The 19,007-nt window shown below is 47.0% G+C and overlaps 1 protein-coding gene across 31 annotated transcripts in view; it reads left to right on the forward strand.

The window, feature by feature from the left end:
* Window positions 1-4,786: 4,786 nt before the first annotated feature.
* The window catches only part of clasp2 (cytoplasmic linker associated protein 2), an 89,487-nt gene continuing 75,266 nt past the window's right edge, over window positions 4,787-19,007 (forward strand). For 24 of the 31 annotated variants that reach the window (XM_042295375.1, XM_042295377.1, XM_042295385.1 and 21 more), the window contains exons 1-3: window positions 4,787-5,702; window positions 10,976-11,054; window positions 17,222-17,325. In XM_042295375.1, the coding sequence (XP_042151309.1) occupies window positions 5,505-5,702; window positions 10,976-11,054; window positions 17,222-17,325 (381 nt within the window). In that variant the 5' untranslated portion in view covers window positions 4,787-5,504. The remainder of the gene's footprint in view (window positions 5,703-10,975; window positions 11,055-17,221; window positions 17,326-19,007) is intronic. The other 7 variants (XM_042295402.1, XM_042295404.1, XM_042295395.1 and 4 more) reach the window with 3 other exon arrangements.

Consider the following 19,007-nt stretch of genomic DNA (forward strand, 5'->3'; position numbering starts at 1 on the left):
CCTCTCCAACATTACCCTCCCCTTCCAGACCCCTCCTCTCCAACATTACCCTCCCCTTCCAGACCCCTCCTCTCCAACACTTGGACTAGAGGATGAGGGGGGACGATCCTAAAGAGGCAGAAGTCTACAACCCACAAAATGGTGGACAGTGTTATTCAGGAAGGTGCAATGGTACAGAACTTGCACATAGGAGTACAGATGTGACAACGAGCATTGGTAATCATGTCAACTCCATACGTTACAATTCTATCTGCCAAGTTTGAACTGTATTGCCCTTCTAACCACACATCTGGACAACGCATCACTCTGGGTGGACTTCATCTCAACCAATCACACGCCACCTCTGTGTGACCGTGCTGTAAGTCAACCTGCTTCGACCAATGGATACCCAGCCTGTGAACGCCAAAAGGAGGATTCTGGCAAGTGTAGTGATTCTGGGTGTGAGCAGAGAGGATGCTGGGATAGCTCTTTGAGACTCAGATCTACAGGGGGCCCACCACTAAACCCCACCCATCCAGGTGCAAACTGAAAACCAGTACAAAACTGGAAGTACAAAACTGAACATTTGATGTTTTTTCTGAGAACTTGCCATTTGAGACTCAGTTTTTGTTTGTAAAGAGAATGTTTTGCAATGATGGCAAAAAAAGAATTACAATATGGCAACTCCCCTTAGGATTGGACTTGGCCAGTAACACATTTTATTTTTATTTTCCCTCTTTTCCAGTGCTTATTGTAATTGTCCATGCTTGTCTATCCAGAGAGGGAGATTAGATCTGTGTGTCTCTCCTTTTGAAAATAATGAAAGCAAACTGTTACCGTTGGACAGAAATGGACTGTCTCTGTCAGAAGCACAGCATCTGATGACATCAAGTTGTTTTTGTATGCTACATCACTGGAACATGTGTACTCAGGGCCTCTTGTGCACTGTGTGACTGTGGAACACACAGGCCTGGTTCCAAGCTGACCACTAGCCTCTTGTGCACTGTGTGACTGTGGAACACACAGGCCTGGTTCCAAGCTGACCACTAGCCTCTTGACCACTGAGCAACTCCTGAGTCCCCCTCAAAGAAATGAAAGCCAGAGGTTTGAGCCTAAGTGACGATCATGCGTCTTAAAAAATAAATACATCTGGAGCAGTGGAAACAAGCAACGTGGCAGATACTTCACACAGTCTACAAGATGGAGATCGAGGGCAAGGTTACGGTTAATTCCACTGTATTTTCAGATGTTCAATGGAGAGTTAAGAAGTGGTTACCAGAAGTGGGCCTTGATCAATTTGAGGGCGAGGTATAGCTATGTTACTGCTATGTTACCTACCATGAGCGTTCTTATCCACGGCGTTCCCGGGGATAAAGGGTCAGGGCTAGGGGCCAGTGGTGGGTTTGGGATGAGGCCTGTGTGTGTGTGTAAAGACAGACAGGTGTATCGTATATAATATGGGTGTTTGACTTAGATGCTGCTGGTGCTGAGTTGTGAAGCTGACTGACCTCCAGGGTTGGAGTCAATTCCTTTTCAAAAATGGAATTGATCCCAACCCTGCTGCCCTCACTACATAGCAGTGATACTAACAGCCTCTCTTTGACAGATGGTCTAACAGGAGTTTTATGTTGAAGAAAATAAATAATGAATAAATAAACATAACAAATAAAAGTAACTGATAGTAAATGTGCTCTGACTATCTCTACAGTGGAATTTGTTCGTGTGTGTGTGTGTGTGTGTGAAATCCTCACCCTGACCAGCAGATGTCGCTGGCGAGCCGTGTAGGTTGATCAAGGGTTGAGATGCTCGCCCAAATCTGGACACCCATCAACAATATCTTATATATTCTCCATGTGCAGGTAATTTTACTTTGAGAAAATATAAGTATGATTATTTTCATCCAAGCTGCAGTAAGGATCAAATGTATTAAAACCTCCAACTTCCATATATTTCCTTTTTAAAATTAGATTATGGGTTTAATATCCTTTACCAGTAAGTGGAAAAATGATCAACTGTAAAATGATTACTTTAGGGATAGACCTATGGGATAGACCTACCACAATCTGACCATCTCTAGGAAATAGCCCTCAGCAGCAGTGATATTACCGTAGTTTCCACATTCAGATAAAGTGATGGAGGGGTTGTTACTTAGCTTGCTCTGGCATGGAGCATATTGAAAAGATGTTCTACTTCCCTCCTCAAATAAGATTCAACTTTTATAAAACTATTCATATTTTTCGTTTCTGTCCAGATACTGCAGGTAATTCGTGATGTCTTCTCACTTGTGAATAAGTAACGGGGCTGGGGATTTTCCGTCAGGCAGTAAACTGGATAGTTGTGCGCAGTGCTGAAAAAGCAGGGTTGCCAGTTTGGAGAAAATGTACATATGGGGGCAGAACGTGAGGGTCTTGGTATCCATGTGGGGGAATTTGACGAGATGGGAGATGTATTTTTAGAGGTTGGATGTGCTCGATAAAGTAACACAAAAATTGCTAGGATGGTTTAATTTAAATTGCCTCTGGTGCAACTCAAATCTGCATGATAGATGCAGTGGATGTGTGTGTGTGTGTGTGTGTGTGCTCAGTGTCTTTTGCATGACAAGACTATGTTAACCCGCTGATCTAAAGCCTAGAGAAATAAAACCTAATGTGGTTCAAATGCAATTTAAGCCAATGTATGCCGCTTGATTTTTGAAGAATATTGAATAATATTTAATGAGCCTACAATTTATTTATTTTTAAACTAAGCACCTATTGTTCCATTGGTTGCGTTTTTGTTGTCATATTAGACAATAAGCTACAACAAAAAAACATTTTAAATATTTAATTACAAAAGTAAAACTCCTTGACCACAACAGAATACAAGTTAACAAACACTATATATACAATAGTATGTGGACACCCCTTCAAATTAGTGGTTTTGGCTATTTCTGCCACACCTGTTGCTGACAGGTGTATAAAATAGAGCACACAGCCATGCAATCTCCATAGACAAACATTGACTGTAGAATGGCCTTACTGAAGAGCTCAGCGACTTTCAACGTGGCACCGTCATAGGATGCCACCTTTCTAACAAGTCAGTTTGTCAAATTGATGCCCTGCTAGAGCTGCCCTGCTAGAGCTGCCCCAGTCAACTGTAATTGCTGTTATTGTGAAGTGGAAACGTCTAGGAGGAACAACGGCTCAGCCGCGAAGTGGTAGGCCACACAAGCTCACAGAACGGGACTGTCAAGTGCTGAAGTGCGCAGCCTGTAAAAATCGTCTGTCCTCGGCTGCAACACTCACTACCCAGATTCCAAACTGTCTCTGGAATCAAAGTCAACACAAGAACTGTTCGTCAGCAGCGTCATGAAATGGGTTTCCATGGCGGAGCAGCCGCACAATCACCATGCACAATGCCAAACGTCTGCTGGAGTGGTGTAAAGCTCACCACTATTGGACTCTGGAGCAGTGGAAACGTGTTCTCTGGAGTGATGAATCACGCTTCACCCTCTGGCAGTCCAACGGACAAATCTGGGTTTGGTGGATGCCAGGAAAATGCTACCTGCCCCAATGCTCTAGTGCCAATTGTAAAGTTTGGTGGCGGAGGAATAATGGTCTGGGCCTGTTTTTCATGGTTCAGACTAGACCCCTTAGTTCCAGTGAAGGGAAATCTAAACGCTACAGCATACAATGATATTCTAGATGATTCTGTGCTTCCAACTTTGTGGCAACAGTTTGGGGAAGGCCCTTTCCTGTTTCAGCATGACAATGCCCCCGTGCACAAAGGGAGGTCCATACAGAAATGGTTTGTTGAGATCAGTGTGGAAGAATTTGACTGGCCTATTCAGAATCCTGACCTCAACCCCATCAAACACCTTTGGGATGAATTGGAATGTAGACTGCGAGCCAGACCTAATCGATCAACATCAGTCCCCGAATTCACTAATGCTGAATGTGGCTGAATGGAAGCAAGTCCCTGAAGCAATGTAGGCACATCTAGTGGAAAGCCTTCCCAGAGGAGTGGACGCTGTTATAGCAGCAAAGGGGGGGGGACCAACAATATATTAATGCTCATGATTTTGGAATGAGATGGTCGTCATGTAGCGTAAGGTAGCTACTGCATGTGCACATTTTCCAGACTGCACCTGAGTTAGCCCTTGGTCATGACTCTCAGGTCCATCGCATTACACATAAGAGTTGTTGGAAGAAGGAGGCTTCTGTAGGGGAGAGTTCTGTTAAGAGCCACAATGCCTGAACATTAATATTCATTGCTTGTGGTGCGGTTTTGGAAGCACAAGGAACTTATCTTTCATATCAGTGAGAAATAATAATAAAAAAGGTTCAATTGAAACACACCTTTTATAGTTTAACAGGCTCAAACAGTGTTTGAGTTTGTATTTTGCATCTTTGAAATTATTTTGATGTGATAGAGTAAAGTAGAAGCTGTATGTTTCTATAGCTGTATCACAATTGAGAATCAATTCACGTTTAGTTGGAATATTTGGCTGTTTTGGCTTCCAGGGCCAATTCACCCTTTAAACAGAACATGTAAGGTCCTTGGACTAACTAACATTAGGCTCCATTAGTACAGTATTGGGCTACACCTGAGTATGACATTTACATTTTAATGATAAGGAACATCTGAGAAAACAGCTTAAAATATGAATAATTTTCATGCAACATGTAGACAAAATTAAATATACAGCAGGTATTTTTTGTGTCAAGAAAGTGATATGAAAAATATTTCAACATTAACAGAGTAATGTGCGGGATAATAAATTCCTGGCAACCCTGCGAAGGACCCCTTCGTCGTCTGCTCCTACTAGTCAACTGCAGTCACCGGCTTGGCGATGGCTTTCAGCGGGGGAGGGTTTAGCTAGACAGTTTAGCAGGGGCGATTATTCCCGGATTAAAAGTAGGCAGGAACTGTGGGAGGAAGGCTGAAACACTGTTCTCGAAGTTTTGGCGCAACTTTATTTTCAAGGGTTCGACAACACCTCCCTGGAGAGGTTTTTCAACTCATGGAATACATAAATGAAGCGAAACTAGGCGTCAGGCCTGTGACCAACTAGCTAACTGTTAGTTTAGCTAACGTTGCTTTCCACATATCTCGCTATCCACTAGGTGTTGCCACCGTGCGTGACTAACTTCGTTAGCTTAGCTACTAGTAGCTTTATTGTGTTATGGATTGATACAGGCCCGGTTAGTTTTACTGCAAATTTGTCTTATTTTTCAAAACTTTTAGAAAGTTATTGCTAACAAGTTATCCGAGAGCAACATTCTCTATCCTTCACTGAAATCAAAGTTGAGCAGTGTGTGTTTTGAACAAAGTGATTGCGCTAGCCAAGCTAATTTGACAGGCGTTTGTTTTGTTGTTGATCAAACGTAAAATAGCGGTCACCCAAGCGTCCAGGCAGCTGTCATCCGCTCAGAAGAAAGGGACCACCGACCGGAGCGAACCTTTTTCCACACCCAACCCGCCAGGACCCCCTGTAGTCTGCGGCTGGCCCCAGAGGGAGCTGGCCACACGGCACTGCCTGCCCAATGGAGGAACATGACAACATGGATTATTTTTACCAGCAGGTCCTGCAGAAAGACGTTACCCGCAGGCTGCAGGTCGGGCAGGACCTCATAGACTACCTGAACGACCCGCAGAGGTCCACCGATGTGGAGCAAGACAAACCACGGCTGGATAAAACTGTAGATGAGCTGACGGGATGGGTCAACTCCAGCAACTACAAGGTGAGGGGACGTTGCGGTGTACTTTGCAGAGGTCCATTGTCCCCCAATCGATCCTGTTTTTGGTAATCGTTGACTAACTAGTTACTTTGAGAGAAATGTTTGTGGTGATAGGATGTCGACAGGGAATATATACTGTAGGGATGCCTAGCCAGGGGTGATGATCAGTGTGGGGACAATAGCTAGCTAGGAAGCGAGAAAGAAGTTACTCATTGGATAACGAACTGTCCCCGCCGTCTCGCTGTAACAGGTAACTGACTAGATAAATGAAACGCCAACGTGGTGTCTATAGGGGCGTTGGGCCACCAAGAGCCGCCTGGACAAAGATTCTACAGGTGTCTGGAACTCTGTTGGGGCGATGCGACTCGTCTTCCACGATCAGTTCCATCATTTGGTGTTTCGTTGACTGAGGCGCGCAGGAAATCACCTGCTTTCAATATAATTTGTATCCCTCATTTTCTCAAGTGTTTCCTTTATTTTGTGAGTTACCTGTATTTTGAGCTGTAATTGTACCAAATTGAGCTGATCTGATTCAAACAGCCCACTAATGTCCTCCAAACTAGGCCTGCAGTTTAAAAGGGTAACATTTTCTTAAATGATAGCCGACGCTAGCTAACTGCTAACCATCCACGCTTGTTCAGCCAGTTAGCTAGAATAAACAGCGAATAATCTAGTACTAATACATTTAATACAAGTGATATGTTATCTTGTGACTCAATGTGATGGGATTGAGTTCGAGATCCTTCAGTTTTTGGTTGTTTTCCTAGCCCAGACAGACGGCTAGTAGTGGGCTGTGTGTGTGCTTGGAGGAGGACCCCATTGTCAGAGGAGCACCCAGACTAGAGCAGAAGATGGGGGAGGGGTCAGGGCACCCATTGTGTGTGTCAATTAGCGAGTTCGTTTTGCATGGCCCTCTGACCCGGGTGGTGGAGTTTCACAGTTTTAGACCTTTCCATTGGTCCTTAAATTAGATCTCCACCCACCCGGGACACCGGTCCATGCAAAACGAACTGGCTCCGTATGTCATTTCGGTATCTGGAAAATGCTGGAATGTGGCCCTTGTTTTCTTTGCTAAGTTATCTCCTAAACCCAGACAGTTATGTCCGAACCATGGAATGAATCCCTGCAGCAGACACAGAAGGTGATGTTTGTTACATTCAACTGGAGGTGAAACTAGTTCAGTATAGATGACCTTCCCTGGTATAACACCAGAGTTTAAGCCCATGGAAAGTCTCAGGCTGGACCGGGCTGCAATGAAAAAGGTCACTAGACTTTCCAGAGGATTCCGTGAAATAAAACTGAAATCAGCTCAAAGTATCGTATTATTTCCCTTAGGGTTATATATTATTATAATAGGATGACATAGTTTGCCAGAAACACAGAATGTGACATCAGCAGGATAATCACTTTGACCAGGGTGTGATCGAGTTAGTTATATGAGCCTGGTCCAATTACAACTGAACTCCCTATTCTCTTGTGAGCTCCTTCGGTGTTTACAGTACATGTCTATATTCACACAGCATCTCAAAGGAACACATCTAGAATCAGGTCCCACCTGTCCTTATATATTTTTTATTCCTCATGATTTTACCCTTCTCTTCAAATTAGAGATCCTAATTGGCCGAGAGCAGAAAAGGGGAGGGGCCGGCTGCTGTGAAGATGCTGAGTCAGCCCAGATGAGCTAGATGGAGGGAGGACAGAAGAGAGAGACTGAGATTGAGAGGGAGCGTGACTGCAGATAGGATTGGGATTCAGGAATAGCAAACGCAAGTGCAGGAGACAGGGAGATTTGATGCAGAGTAGGAAAGGAGGAGAGGTTGGAGAGAGGTCAAGCATGATTGAGTCAGAGACAGGATGTGTAAAGCCCCAGACAGACTGAGACTCACTCAGAGAGTCTGCTGTACAGAGGAGAGTTGTCATTTTTTGTATTTAACTAGGCAAGTTGGTTAAGAAGACATTTTTATTTACAATGACGGCCTCCTGCTGGGACGGGGGCGGGGTTAAAAATATAGGACAAACGCACACATCACGACAAGAGAGAGACCTAAGACAACAACAGCACGGCAGCAACACATGACAACAACACGGCAGCAGCACAAAACATGGTACAGACAGCAACACAAAACATGGTACAGACAACAGCACAAAACATGGTACAGACAGCAGCACAAAACATGGTACAGGCAGCAACACAAAACATGGTACAGACAGCAGCACAAAACATGGTACAGACAACAGCACAAAACATGGTACAGACAACAGCACAAAACGTGGTACAGACAGCAACACAAAACATGGTACAGACAGCAGCACAAAACATGGTACAGACAGCAGCACAAAACATGGTACAGACAACAGACAAAACAGCACAAAAAAACATGGTACAGACAGCAGCACAAAACATGGTACAGACAGCAACACAAAACATGGTACAGACAGCAACACAACATGGTACAGACAGCAACACATGACAACAACACGGCAGCAGCACAAAACATGGTACAGACAACAGCACAAAACATGGTACAGACAGCAGCACAAAACATGGTACAGACAACAGCACAAAACATGGTACAGACAGCAACACAAAACATGGTACAGACAGCAACACAAAACATGGTACAGACAGCAGCACAAAACATGGTACAGACAACAGCACAAAACATGGTACAGACAGCAGCACAAAACATGGTACAGACAACAGCACAAAACATGGTACAGACAGCAGCACAAAACATGGTACAGACAACAGCACAAAGAAGGTAGAGAATGTTGCTGGTTCCTCTTTTATTTATGGACTAAATATATTCCTCTCTTCTCCCTCTTCCTCTCTCTCAAACACACTGCAGCAAATTCTCCTCATGCTCATTGACAACAGTAAGGCCATTCCCTCTGCAACACACGCTCCACAGCAGCCACATTAATATTGCAGACTGCCTTATCTTCGCTCTCTGAATGTTTTAGAGCTGCTGATCCACTGGGTTTGAACCCAGGTTAGCTGCACTCTACTAAACTTACCCTGCTGAGCTAAAGCCTGGGATAGTGTTTAGGTCTCAGACAATTGGAGAATCTCAACTGTACACTCCTGGTGTCCCCTCGCCTCCTTCTCAAAACCCATTGGAGGAGAAGGTCAGCGGTCCCTCCCTGTGACCTTCTCCTCAGTGGGTTTAAAGAGAGAGAGGACGGGAGGTGTGTGCAGTTGAGATTCTCCCATTGTCAGATCCCAGTCCTCTGAACATGGTCAGAAAGGGATTCCCCTTCTCAGATGGAGGCCAGGCTTTTCCTCTGGTTGGGACAGCTGGCCTGACAGTTGACCGGGCAGTTTTGGTAAAGATGCTACTTCATCTTTGTGTGTTTCTGCGAGGTCACTACCAGCCAGACAACATGCACAGTGAGTCATGAACACAGGCTGACAGCTGAGGATTGGTGTGTTGTTTTCAGTGTGTTAGTATCAGAGGGGCCTGACAATACCTGAGTGGACATATGGTCCTCTTCCCCTCTTCCTCCCTCTAGTCACAGTGAGTGTGTTCACTGCTCAGCTAGCCTGCTGACTTTCCCCACTGTCACCCCCAGGTAAACTCACACACATACACAGCCCCCTCAATCGCTCTCAACCCCTCCAGTGGAGCTGCCATATGGCTGGGAGGGAGGAGGGAGGGAGGGGGTGTCTTCTCTCTGTACTTTGTCCTCCCTACTCTCTCCTCTGTCCTCCCTACTCTCTCTTCTGTTCTCTCTTCTCTGTCCTCCCTACTCTCTTTTCTGTTCTCTCTTCTCTGTCCTCCCTACTCTCTTTTCTGTTCTCTCTTCTCTGTCCTCCCTACTCTCTCTTCTGTTCTCTCTTCTCTGTCCTCCCTACTCTCTCTTCTGTTCTCTCTTCTCTGTCCTCCCTACTCTCTCTTCTGTTCTCTCTTCTGTCTCCTTTGTCTTCTCTTCTCTCTTCTGTCCTCCCTTCATTGCTCTCTTTGCCTTGCCTCCTCTCATCCCTCTCTCATCCCTCTCTCTCGGTGTGTCGTCTGTCTTGTAAGCAGCCATCTTCTCTGTCCTCCTCCTCAGACCTCTGGACCTGGTCCAACATATGATGTCATGACGCCTTTGGTCTCAATACTCCACAAGAGAATAATCTGAGACATACGATAGAACTCCCTCTTTCTACCGCTCCCCTTTTCTCTACCTACCTCCCTCTTTCTCTCTCCCTTTTTCTCTACCTCTTTCTCTCTCCCTTTTTCTCTACCTCTTTCTCTCTCCCTTTTTCTCTACCTCTTTCTCTCTCCCTTTTTCTCTACCTCTTTCTCTCTCTACCTCTTTCTCTCTCTCCCTTTTTCTCTACCTCTCTCTCTCTCCCTTTTTCTCTACCTCTCTCTCCTTTTTCTCTACCTCTTTTTTCTCTACCTCTCTCTCTTTTTCTCTTCTCTTTTTCTCTACCTCTCTCTCTCTCTCTCTTTTTCTCTACCTCTCTTTCTCTCTCCTTTTTCTCTACCTCTCTCTTTCTCTCTCCCTTTTTCTCTACCTCTCTCTTTCTCTCTCCCTTTTTCTCTACCTCTCTCTTTCTCTCTCCTTTTTCTCTACCTCTCTCCTCTCTCCCTTTTTCTCTACCTCTTTCTCTCCCCTTTTTCTCTACCTCTTTCTCTCTCCCTTTTTCTCTACCTCTTTCTCTCTCCCTTTTTCTCTACCTCTTTCTCCCTTTTTCTCTACCTCTCTCTTTCTCTCTCCCTTTTTCTCTACCTCTCCCTTTCTCTACCTCTCTCTTTCTCTCCCTTTTTCTCTACCTCTCTCCTTCTCTCTCCCTTTTTCTCTACCTCTCTCCCTTTTTCTCTACCTCTCTCCCTTTTTCTCTACCTCTCTCCCTTTTTCTCTACCTCTCTCCCTTTTTCTCTACCTCTCTCCCTTTTTCTCTCTCTTTCTCTTTCTGTGGTTACCTGGCTCCTCTCAATCTGTTTGACTAAAATAGTGAATAACAGCAGTCAGGATCTCTCTCTCTGGGAGAGGGGGAATATTTTTACAGATTTTCTCTGGAATGTTGTGCTTCCATCGTGGTCTGCCAACATAAGCATTCCAGACACACAGCTCCCTCTGCATGAGATCAGATCCTAATCTCTCACACACACACACACACACACACACACACACACACACACACACACACACACACCACACACACACTGGAAAACTAGACTACAGAGAGAGACAGAACTCTGACTTTGATACTGTGTGTGTTGAGGGGGTGTGTGTCTGTGTGTCACCCTGTGTTGACAGTATTGTGTTTGTCTGTCCTGTAGGTGGCGTTGTTGGGGATAGACATTGCCGGGGCGTTTGTCGATCGCTTGGGGGAGCGCTTCAGAGGATACCTGGGAACAGGTGAGATGCTTACATTCCTCTACCTCTTCTCTCTTTCTGTTTCTCTCACTCTTTCTCTCCCCTGATTCATCCTCTTTTCTATATTTAGGCTGCACATCGTCTGGCTTACTGTAGGACCAACCCATCTAACCCCTTTACACACACACACACACACACCCTACAGCCCTCATGGACTGCTCCTGTATCTGGCTTTGGTGTGCGTGTGGTGTACTTATATAACTCTGTCCTGTCAGACCACTGCCGCAGGTGCCACCAGTTGTCATTGTCACCCAGGCTGGCCACACACACACAGTCTAGCTCTAGGAGGGAAAACGACCCTCTGTGACTTTGCCTGAACCCAACTGAAAACACACACACTCCTCTCCTCTCTGTGGTGTGTGTGTGTGTAATGTCCTTAATGGAAAAGTTTAGTCAAATATCTCTCTTGGCGTTCAGGGCAAAAAATTCTCTAGACAAGCTCTATCGTCCTCTGGCTCTATCGTCCTCTGGCTCTATCGTCCTCTGGCTCTATCGTCCTCTGGCTCTATCGTCCTCTGGCTCTATCGTCCTCTGGCTCTATCGTCCTCTGGCTCTATCGTCCTCTGGCTCTATCGTCCTCTGGCTCTATCGTCCTCTGGCTCTATCGTCCTCTGGCTCTATCGTCCTCTAGCCCTCTGGCTCTATCCGCCTCTAGCCCTCTGGCTCTAGCCCTCTGGCTCTATCGCCCTCTGGCTCTAGCCCTCTGGCTCTATCATCCTCTAGCCCTCTGGCTCTTAGCCCTCTGGCTCTAGCCCTCTCTGGCTCTATCGTCCTCTAGCCCTCTGGCTCTATCGTCCTCTAGCCCTCTGGCTCTATCGTCCTCTAGCCCTCTGGCTCTAGCCCTCTGGCTCTATCGTCCTCTAGCCCTCTGGCTCTATCGCCTCTAGCCCTCTGGCTCTATCGTCCTCTAGCCCTCTGGCTCTATCGTCCTCTAGCTCTCTGGCTCTATCGTCCTCTAGCTCTCTGGCTCTATCGTCCTCTAGCTCTCTGGCTCTATCGTCCTCTAGCCCTCTGGCTCTATCGTCCTCTAGCCCTCTGGCTCTAGCCCTCTGGCTCTAGCGTCCTCTAGCCCTCTGTCTCCCTACACCCTGTAACGACCATTACTATGTGTACTTCCGGCGCCGACAGAGATGGCCGCCTCGCTTCGCGTTCCTAGGAAACTATGCAGTTTTTTGTTTTTTTACGTGTTATTTCTTACATTAGTACCCCAGGTCATCTTAGGTTTCATTACATACAGTCGAGAAGAACTACTGAACATAAGAGCAGCGTCAACTCACCATCAGTACGACCAAGAATATGACTTTCGCGAAGCGGATCCTGTGTTCTGCCTTTCACCCAGGACAACGGAATGGATCCCAGCCGGCGACCCCAAAAACGACTTTGAAAAAGGGGAAATACGAAGCGGTCTTCTGGTCAGACTCCGGAGACGGGCACATCGTGCACCACTCCCTAGCATTCTCCTCGCCGATGTCCAGTCTCTTGACAACAAGGTTGATGAAATCCGAGCAAGGGTAGCATTCCAGAGGGACATCAGAGACTGTAACGTTCTTTGCTTCACGGAAACATGGCTCACTGGAGAGACTCTATCGGAGACGGTGCAGCCAGCTGGCTTCTCCACGCATCGCGCCGACAGAAACAAACATCTTTCTGGTAAGAAGAGGGGCGGGGGCGTATGCTTTATGGTTAACGTTACGTGGTGTGGCCACAACAACATACAGGAACTCAAGTCCTTCTGTTCACCTGATTTAGAATTCCTCACAATCAAATGTAGACCGCATTATCTACCAAGGGAATTCTCTTCGATTATAATCACAGCCGTATATATTCCCCCCCAAGCAGACACATCGATGGCTCTGAACGAACTTTATTTGACTCTTTGCAAACTGGAATCCATATATCCGGAGGCTGCATTCATTGTAGCTGGGGATTTTAACAAGGCTAATCTGAAAACAAGACTCCCTAAATTTTATCAGCATATCGATTGCGCAACCAGGGGTGGAAAAACCTTGGATCATTGCAATTCCAACTTCGGCGACGCATATAAGGCCCTGCCCCGCCCTCCTTTTGGAAAAGCTGACCACGACTCCATTTTGTTGATCCCTGCCTACAGACAGAAACTAAAACAAGAAGCTCCCGCGCTGAGGTCTGTTCAACGCTGGTCCGACCAATCTGATTCCACACTCCAAGACTGCTTCCATCATGTGGACTGGGATATGTTCCGTATTGCGTCAGACAACATTGACGAATACGCTGATTCGGTGTGCGAGTTCATTAGAACGTGCGTTGAAGATGTCGTTCCCATAGCAACGATTAAAACATTCCCAAACCAGAAACCGTGGATTGATGGCAGCATTCGCGTGAAACTGAAAGCGCGAACCACTGCTTTTAATCAGGGCAAGGTGACTGGAAACATGACCGAATACAAACAGTGTAACTATTCCCTCCAAGGCAATCAAACAAGCTAAGTACAGAGACAAAGTAGAATCTCAATTCAACGGCTCAGACACAAGAGGTATGTGGCAGGGTCTACCGTCAATCACGGATTACAAAAAGAAAACCAGCACCGTCACGGACCAGGATGTCTTGCACCCAGGCAGACTAAATAACTTTTTTGCCCGCTTTGAGGACAATACAGTGCCACTGACACGGCCCGCAACTAAAACATGCGGACTCTCCTTCACTGCAGCCAACGTGAGGAAAACATTTAAACGTGTCAACCCTCGCAGGGCTGCAGGCCCAGACGGCATCCCCAGCCGCGCCCTCAGAGCATGCGCAGACCAGCTGGCTGGTGTGTTTACGGACATATTCAATCAATCCCTATCCCAGTCTGTTGTTCCCACATGCTTCAAGAGGGCCACCATTGTTCCTGTTCCCAAGAAAGCTAAGGTAACTGAGCTAAACGACTACCGCCCCGTAGCACTCACTTCCGTCATCATGAAGTGCTTTGAGAGACTAGTCAAGGACCATATCACCTCCACCCTACCTGACACCCTAGACCCACTCCAATTTGCTTACCGCCCAAATAGGTCCACAGACGATGCAATCTCAACCACACTGCACACTGCCCTAACCCATCTGGACAAGAGGAATACCTATGTGAGAATGCTGTTCCTTCGACTACAGCTCGGCATTTAACACCATAGTGCCCTCCAAGCTCGTCATCAAGCTCGAGACCTTGGGTCTCGACCCCGCCCTGTGCAACTGGGTACTGGACTTCCTGACGGGCCGCCCCCAGGTGGTGAGGGTAGGCAACAACATCTCCACCCCGCTGATCCTCAACACTGGGGCCCCACAAGGGTGCGTTCTGAGCCCTCTCCTGTACTCCCTGTTCACCCACGACTGCGTGGACACGCACGCCTCCAACTCAATCATCAAGTTTGAGGACGACACAACAGTGGTAGGCTTGATTACCAACAACAACGAGACTGCCTACAGGGAGGAGGTGAGGGCCCTCTGAGTGTGGTGTCAGGAAAATAACCTCACACTCAACGTCAACAAAACTAAGGAGATGATTGTGGACTTCAGGAAACAGCAGAGGGAACACCCCCCTATCCACATTGATGGAACAGTAGTGGAGAGGGTAGTAAGTTTTAAGTTCCTCGGCATACACATCACAGACAAACTAAATTGGTCCACCCACACAGACAGCATCGTGAAGAAGGCGCAGCAGCGCCTCTTCAACCTCAGGAGGCTGAAGAAATTCGGCTTGTCACCAAAAGCACTCACAAACTTCTACAGATGCACAATCGAGAGCATCCTGTCGGGCTGTATCACCGCCTGGTACGGCAACTGCTCCGCCCACAACCATAAGGCTCTCCAGAGGGTAGTGAGGTCTGCACAACGCATCACCGGGGGCAAACTACCTGCCCTCCAGGACACCTACACCACCCGATGTCACAGGAAGGCCATAAAGATCATCAAGGACAACAACCACCCGAGCCACTGCCTGTTCACCCCGCTATCATCCAGAAGGCGAGGTCAGTACAGGTGCATCAAAGCTGGGACCGAGAGACTGAAAAACAGCTTCTATCTCAAGGCCATCAGACTGTTAAACAGCCACCACTAACATTGAGTGGCTGCTGCCAACACACTGACTCAACTCCAGCCACTTTAATAATGGGAATTGATGGGAAATGATGTCAAATATATCACTAGCCACTTTAAACAATGCTACCTAATATAATGTTTACATACCCTACATTATTCATCTCATACGTATATACTGTACTCTATCATCTACTGCATCTTTATGTAATACATGTATCACTAGCCACTTTAACTATGCCACTTTGTTTACATACTCATCTCATATGTATATACTGCACTCAATACCATCTGCTGTATCTTGCCTATGCCGCTCTGTACCATCACTCATTCATATATCTTTATGTACATATTCTTTATCCCCTTACACTTGTGTCTAAGGTAGTAGTTTTGGAATTGTTAGCTAGATTACTTGTTGGTTATTACTGCATTGTCGGAACTAGAAGCACAAGCATTTCGCTACACACGCACTAACATCTGCTAACCATGTGTATGTGACAAATAAAATTTTATTTGATTTTGGCTTTAGCCCTCTGGCTCTATTGTCCTCTATCCCTCTGGCTTTAGTCCTCTGGCTCTATCGTCCTCTATCCCTCTGGCTTTAGTCCTCTGCTCTATCGTCCTCTAGCCCTCTGGCTTTAGTCCTCTGCTCTATCGTCCTCTAGCCCTCTGGCTTTCTGGCTCTAGTCCTCTGGCTCTATCGTCCTCTGGCTCTAGCCCTCTGGCTTTAGTCCTCTCTGGCTCTATCGTCCTCTAGCCCTCTGGCTCTATCGTCCTCTGGCTCTAGCCCTCTGGCTCCCTCTGGCTCTATCGCCTCTGGCTCTATCTGGCCTCTAGCCCTCTGGCTCTATCGCCCTCTGGCTCTATCGTCCTCTCATCTCTGGCCTCTAGCCCTCTGGCTCTATCCCTCTGGCTTTAGTCCTCGGCTCTATCGTCCTCTAGCCCTCTGGCTTTAGCCCTCTGGCTCTATCGTCCTCTAACCCTCTGGCCCTAGCCCTCTCTCTACAAACACAGAGGAGAGTGAGATGAGCTCATAGTGATTAATGAGGGACATTAGTGATCTACACAGAACTGACTCCTCTAGCTCCCCACAAACACAGAGGAGAGTGAGATGAGCTCATAGTGATTAATGAGGGACATTAGTGATCTACACAGAACTGACTCACTCCCCACTCGCTGTTTGTTCTGTATTTCTGTTCCTCTCTCCTGTCTCTCGTTGATGATGGGCTGTGGCCATCTTGTCCAGCGTTGTGAGGAGTGTGTGTTCAGAAGAAGTGAAACCTCAGTCCTCTAATGCAACAGTTTAAAGAGCTAAAATGACAATGAATGAAGAGATGAGTTTTCTGGTGAATACCACATTGAACTCCCACATATATTCAGTATGTGTGTGTTTGATGCTAACATCAGACGATGACGTGTGTCCGTCTCGGCAACAATGCCCCCTGACGCTGTGTGCTGGACCCGTATTGCCCCTGTTGCTTATGAAACCAGCTGTGGTAGCAACAACCCACCACACACACACACACACACACACACACACACAGAGGCATTCCTCCCAAAAAACATCAGCGGGGGAGTGACATGGTGATGTCATCCTAGAGAAACCTTCCTCGCCCTCGGTTTGTGTGTGTGCGCACGTGTGTTTGAGGTTCAAAGGGGGAGTCTGAGGATTGCATAAAACAGTAGCAGAGAAACTAGTGCCTCTAAGGAAAATCTCAACTCCATCTGGTCCAAACTCTGTTTCCTCTCTGTCTGTCTCGTCCAAACTCTGTTTCCTCTCTGTCTCTCTGCTAGCAGACAACTGTGTGAACTCGACAGTAACCCTCTCCCATAGAGACCCACTGTCTAATTAAGTCTGTCTAGTAGCCTCTGTACCTGCAATGTTTCATTATGGATTCAAGTCAAGTTTTCAAATATGCCATTTGATTGTCTCTGTGTGAGTAAGTGTGTGTGATTGACCTGTGATTTGTGACATTTGTTGTTTTCTTAAACAAGTCCACTAGGGGGCACTAAGGTCGTGTGTGTGTGTGTGTGTGTGTGATTTAATGTACATAATAAAGGGTACATGGTTATGTATTATATTATGTGCTGACATCTCTCCACAGTGGTCCCTGCGTTAGTGGACCGGTTGGGGGACAGTAAGGACCAGGTCAGAGAACAGAGTCAGACGGTCATCCTCCGCTGTATGGAAGTCACAGCATCGCCTATGGTGAGACACGCACGTCATATACACACAGCATCGCCTATGGTGAGACACGCACGTCATATACACACAGCATCGCCTATGGTGAGACATGCACGTCATATACACAGCAGCATGGTGAGACATGCACGTATATACATACAGGCCTGGTGAGACACGCACGTCATATACACACAGCATCGCCTATGGTGAGACACGCACGTCATATACATACACAGCATGGTGAGACGCCTATGGTGAGACACGCACGTCATATACACACAGCATCGCCTATGGTGAGACACGCACGTCATATACACACAGCATCGCCTATGGTGAGACACGCACGTCATATACACACAGCATCGCCTATGGTGAGACACGCACGTCATATACACACAGCAGACATGCACGTCGCCTATGGTGAGACACGCACGTCATATACACACAGCATCGCCTATGGTGAGACACGCACGTCATATACACACAGCATCGCCTATGGTGAGACACGCACGTCATATACACACAGCATCGCCTATGGTGAGACACGCACGTCATATACACACAGCATCGCCTATGGTGAGACATGCACGTCATATACACACAGCATCATGGTGAGACATACACACAGCATCGCCTATGGTGAGACACGCACGTCATATACACACAGCATATACGCCTATGGTGAGACATGCACGTCATATACACACAGCATCGCACGCTCATGGTGAGACACGCACGTCATATACACACAGCATCGCCTATGGTGAGACACGCACGTCATATGACACACAGCATCGCCTATGGTGAGACATGCACACAGCATCATATACACACAGCATCGCCTATGGTGAGACACGCACGTCATATACACACAGCATCGCCTATGGTGAGACACGCACGTCATATACACACAGCATCGCCTATGGTGAGACACGCACGTGAGACACGCACGTCATATACACACAGCATCGCCTATGGTGAGACACGCACGTCATATACACACAGCATCGCCTATGGTGAGACACGCACGTCATATACACACAGCATCGCCTATGGTGAGACATGCACGTCATATACACACAGCACGTCATATACACACAGCATCTATGGTGAGACATGCACGTCATATATACACACAGGTGAGACACGCACGTCGCATCGCCTATGGTGAGACACGCATATACACAGCATACACACAGCATCGCCTATGGTGAGACATGCACGTCATATACACACAGCATCGCCTATGGTGAGACATGCACGTCATATACACACAGCATCGCCTATGGTGAGACACGCACGTCATATACACACAGCATCGCCTATGGTGAGACATGCACGCCTCATACGTATATACACACAGCATCGCCTATGGTGAGACACGCACGTCATATACACACAGCATCGCCTATGGTGAGACATGCACGTCATATACACACAGCATCGCCTACACAGCATCGCCTATGGTGAGACATGCACGTCATATACACACAGCATCGCCTATGGTGAGACACGCACGTCATATACACACAGCATCGCCTATGGTGAGACACGCACGTCATATACACACAGCATCGCCTATGGTGAGACACGCACGTCATATACACACAGCATCGCCTATGGTGAGACACGCACGCCTCATATACACACAGCATCGCCTATGGTGAGACACGCACGTCATATACACACAGCATCGCCTATGGTGA

Source organism: Oncorhynchus tshawytscha, linkage group LG13 (genome assembly GCF_018296145.1).
Source record: "Oncorhynchus tshawytscha isolate Ot180627B linkage group LG13, Otsh_v2.0, whole genome shotgun sequence".
Taxonomy (NCBI): Eukaryota; Metazoa; Chordata; class Actinopteri; order Salmoniformes; family Salmonidae; genus Oncorhynchus; species Oncorhynchus tshawytscha.